Below are 3,814 nucleotides of genomic sequence, written 5' to 3'. Positions count from 1 at the left end.
GGGCCGCGGCGGCAGCGGCAGCAGGAGGACGGGGAAGGGCCGTGGCTGCCCGGGCCGAGGTGGGGCCGCGCGGCGGAGACCTTATATCGGCGTATAACACGCACACATCATTTGCCCCCTATTTTCAGGGGAAAAAAGTGCGTGTTATACGCCAATAAATACGGTATATATTGCTTTTTGAAAATATAATAACCATTCACAGCTACAGTCTTAACACTAAACTTATATTGCCCTGGATAATTAGAATTAAGATGCTGCTAATAGGGCAGGGCAAAGCATTCATAAGAAGTGCTTTGGAAAGTATGTAAGCACAGATGGATCACTTCTTTTTATATATGCACAAAGACAATATTTTTTGGGGGGGGGATTGTCAACAAAACAAAGCAACTATGAATGTACACAGAGGTTGAAATAGTTGGGAACAACATTTAACTTTATTATATTTCTGTTTTTATATCACTTTTATGCTGTTGTAAATTACCCAGAGTCACTTAGTGAGATGGGAGGTGTAGAAATGTGATAAATAAAAAAAAATAAGGTGCATTAAGTCTTGCAAAAGATAAGGCTGATTAATGCTTTGAAGGACGATACTGTACTTAGTGTTTCAAATGCTTTGCACAATCCTCGGTGCTATTTTAATGGTATGTTTCAGTCAAAGCGACATTATACAGCTCTATCAAATAGAAATTGTTTTTACAAAAAAGATTGCTCTTACCTTTCTTTTGATGTCAATGAATTGAGAAAACATTACAGACCAATAGAATGCCAGTTCAAGTATATAGTAGTAATGAATCTCAGGCGTCAGTGGCTGGAGAATAAAAAAAAATTAAAAAAAGATGTTAAAACCCCCACCAAGGTAAATTCAATAACTTTGGGATCAAATCAAATCCTTATCTAAAATATATATCTGTATAATACTTTTGGAGATTTAGTGGGTTAAAACAATATTTTGAATTGTACCTTTTCTTTATTTTTTTCTAACCCAATGAAATATTGGAAAGAAATTATGTGAAGGACTCAAAACTCTTGTCTGTCTATCAGCAGATTAACTCTCTGAAAGCAAATGAAAAGCACCCAGATTTGGTGTAATGGGAGAAGCTGCCAAAGTAAAATCAAGCTGGAAATTGTCCGGTTCCATCACTCCCCAAAAAAATATCCCACAATGCATATCTATGAGAGAGGCAGCTGTGTAATAACTTGGAAAGTTGGTGGGTGTTCCATTAACCCCCTCCCCCAGTCATGTGGCCCAGAGTGGAGTATATGCAGACCATCCACAATACATCTCTCTCTCTCTCTCCCTCTCTCTCTCTCTCCCTCCCTCCCTCCCTCCCTCCCTCCCTCCCTCTCTCTCTCTCTCTCTCTGTTGTGGGAAAAATAGGAGAAGGAAGGAGTATTAGGCATGTTTGTCACTTTGAGTTATTGGTAAAATCAATAAAGGCATGATGCAAATAAATAAAATATGAGGGGCAGCAGAAATATACATAGTAATTTCATGTGAAGAAAATACAAATGCTTCTAATGCTGTTGTTGATAAAAGAATTCAAGAATGCTTGTTTTGCTTAACATTTTTCTTGATAACTGCTAATATTCTTTGCCTATATAGTCAGCTTTGCTTTGAACTAGGAAGAAGAAAAAAAATTCTTGAGGGAGGTGGTAGTAGGCCTCTCTTCTCAAGAAGCATCCTTGGACCTGTGTATGTTGGACAACTTTCATCCAACCTTACTAGCCCTCCTGGATCTGTCAGTGGTATTCAATAACACTGATCATGGTATTCTTCTGGACTGCTTTGGGAGTTGGGAGGGGGGAGTACTGTTTTGATGTGGTTCTCCTTCCTGCATGGCTGGTTCAATCAATCAGTAATATAAACCATGATACAAAACTGGGAGACATATTCCCAAAAATAAAACCCTTTCCACCCAGGCCCAGATGCCTTTAAAGGTGACAATAAACACCTTGAATTGCACCTGGAAGATAAAGGAAAACCAGTTCTTGAAGTCGGTGACTAGGTTACTACCTTAGGGCAGGAGGGTTCCCAAAGTTGGCAACTTTAAGACATGTAGACTTCAACTCCCAGAATTCCTCAGCCAGCCAACTCCCACATTTTGGGAGTTGAAGTCCACATGTCTTAAATTTGCCAAGTTTGGGAACCCCCTACCCTAGAATGTCATTCAGTTTTAAAACTTGTTAAACTTTTAAAAGGTTTGATGGGATCCAGTTTTACATGTAGCTGAAGGCGATTCAGAATCACTTCTTTATTGGATTTGCAGTGCTAATGTCCTCCCCCTCTGATGTCAACTCAAATTGGTTCTCCACACTCTCTGATTAGGCATGGGGGGGAGGTGCCTGGCATTCTTTTGTAAATTTAGATTTGATTCAAAATAAGTAGAACACATTTACATAAATAGAAGATACTCTCATTGCAATAAACCTTCATTATATCCCATAGGTTTTCCCCACTGAAAATGTCTGTCAGTTCCTCAAGGTCACTTTAGTTTTCTTTTTTTACTATCAGGTCAGACCAATCTGTAAATCTAGTCAAGGTCAGTTATGACTTCATACTAGGCCATATTTTAATCACCACTACATTACAGACATATTGAGGTTCAGCTCTGGTGTTTTTTAAGAAGGTTGGAAGAGTTCTTGATCCCCTTCCCTCCAAAGGAGTTGAGGTAAATCTAGCTTCCTCATCTCTTCTGCTTTGTCAACTCCAAAGCTTCTTCTTTAAAATGATATCTGACCTTTTCACTAACTGTTGAGAAAATGAGATTACAGCAGTAAGCAGTGGTAAAATAAAAAAGATTCCCTTCCCCAAGCCCCAGCTCTTCCTCCCTTCTGCCACCTAGACCAGTGTTTTTCAAACTTAGCAATTTTTAAGATATATGGAATTCTGGGAGCTGAAGTCCACACATCTTAAGGTTGCCACGTTTGAAAAACACTGATCTAGACTAAATAAACCAAGTGAAAGGTTGCATTTGAAGATGGCAGCTTACAGCCATTTCAAAGGATGGCTGTACATTTTCAATATTTTACATTCATGCTATGCAACCCTGTGTTTTGTTGATCTTTTACCTGATATGGGTAACCAGTCCAGCACTGCTTTGTGTTCCACAGCCAAGGACTCTTTAAAAAAAAAGCAAGATAGAGAAAAAGAGGAGAGAAAAAAAAAGATTAAAATGCTTGCAGAGCAATGCAACCAAATCTTTTGGACATTTGAAACACATTCATCTGACCCTGCCAGAAGGAATGAAGCTGGGTAACTTTGGGCCAATCACTTTCTCTGAGCCCGACTACATTCACAGGGTTCCTGTTATCAGGAACATAGAGGTGTGTTGGATACTGTGTTTACCCAAAAATAAGACCAGGTCTTATATTAATTTTTGCTCCAAAAGACGCATTAGGGATTATTTTCCAGTTAGGGTTTATATTCGGGGAAATATGGTACTAAATGCGTCCGTCTGGCTGATAATCTTAACTGGGGCCAATAAAGAATATACCCCGCAGAATCATATCTTATTTTTACGAGAGAACTACACAGACAGTTTATCATTTCAAAATCTCTCAAGAAAGCAGTATTCCAGTATTTGAGAGGCTGGAAGGGGGGGTTAAATTATTCTCCAAAGCACCAGAGGGCAGGACAAGAAAAATGATTGGAAACTGACCAAAGAGAGAAGCAAACTGGAATTAAGGAGAAACTTCCTAACAGTGAGAACAATCAACCAGTGGAACAGCTTGCCTTCAGAAATCGTGGGCGCTCCATCACTGGAGGTTTTTAAGAAGAGACTTGACAGTCACCTGTCTTTTTTTTTTTTTTTTT

At 39.2% G+C, this 3,814-nt stretch overlaps 1 protein-coding gene across 1 annotated transcript in view; it reads right to left on the bottom strand.

Annotated features, from left to right (window-relative positions):
- CERS6 (ceramide synthase 6) overlaps positions 1 to 3,814 on the bottom strand; it is a 106,892-nt gene that overhangs the window by 23,056 nt on the left and 80,022 nt on the right. The window contains exons 5-6 of the mRNA XM_015816398.1: positions 3,070 to 3,120; positions 716 to 808 (exon numbers count right to left, since the gene is read on the bottom strand). Of these exons, the coding sequence (XP_015671884.1) occupies positions 716 to 808; positions 3,070 to 3,120 (144 nt within the window). The remainder of the gene's footprint in view (positions 1 to 715; positions 809 to 3,069; positions 3,121 to 3,814) is intronic.

Source organism: Protobothrops mucrosquamatus, unplaced genomic scaffold, assembly GCF_001527695.2.
Source record: "Protobothrops mucrosquamatus isolate PMUCROS unplaced genomic scaffold, P.Mucros_1.0 scaffold446, whole genome shotgun sequence".
Classification (NCBI taxonomy): domain Eukaryota; kingdom Metazoa; phylum Chordata; class Lepidosauria; order Squamata; family Viperidae; genus Protobothrops; species Protobothrops mucrosquamatus.
The sequence above is the reverse complement of the archived record's forward strand: the minus strand, read 5'-3'. Positions and strand labels throughout refer to the sequence as shown.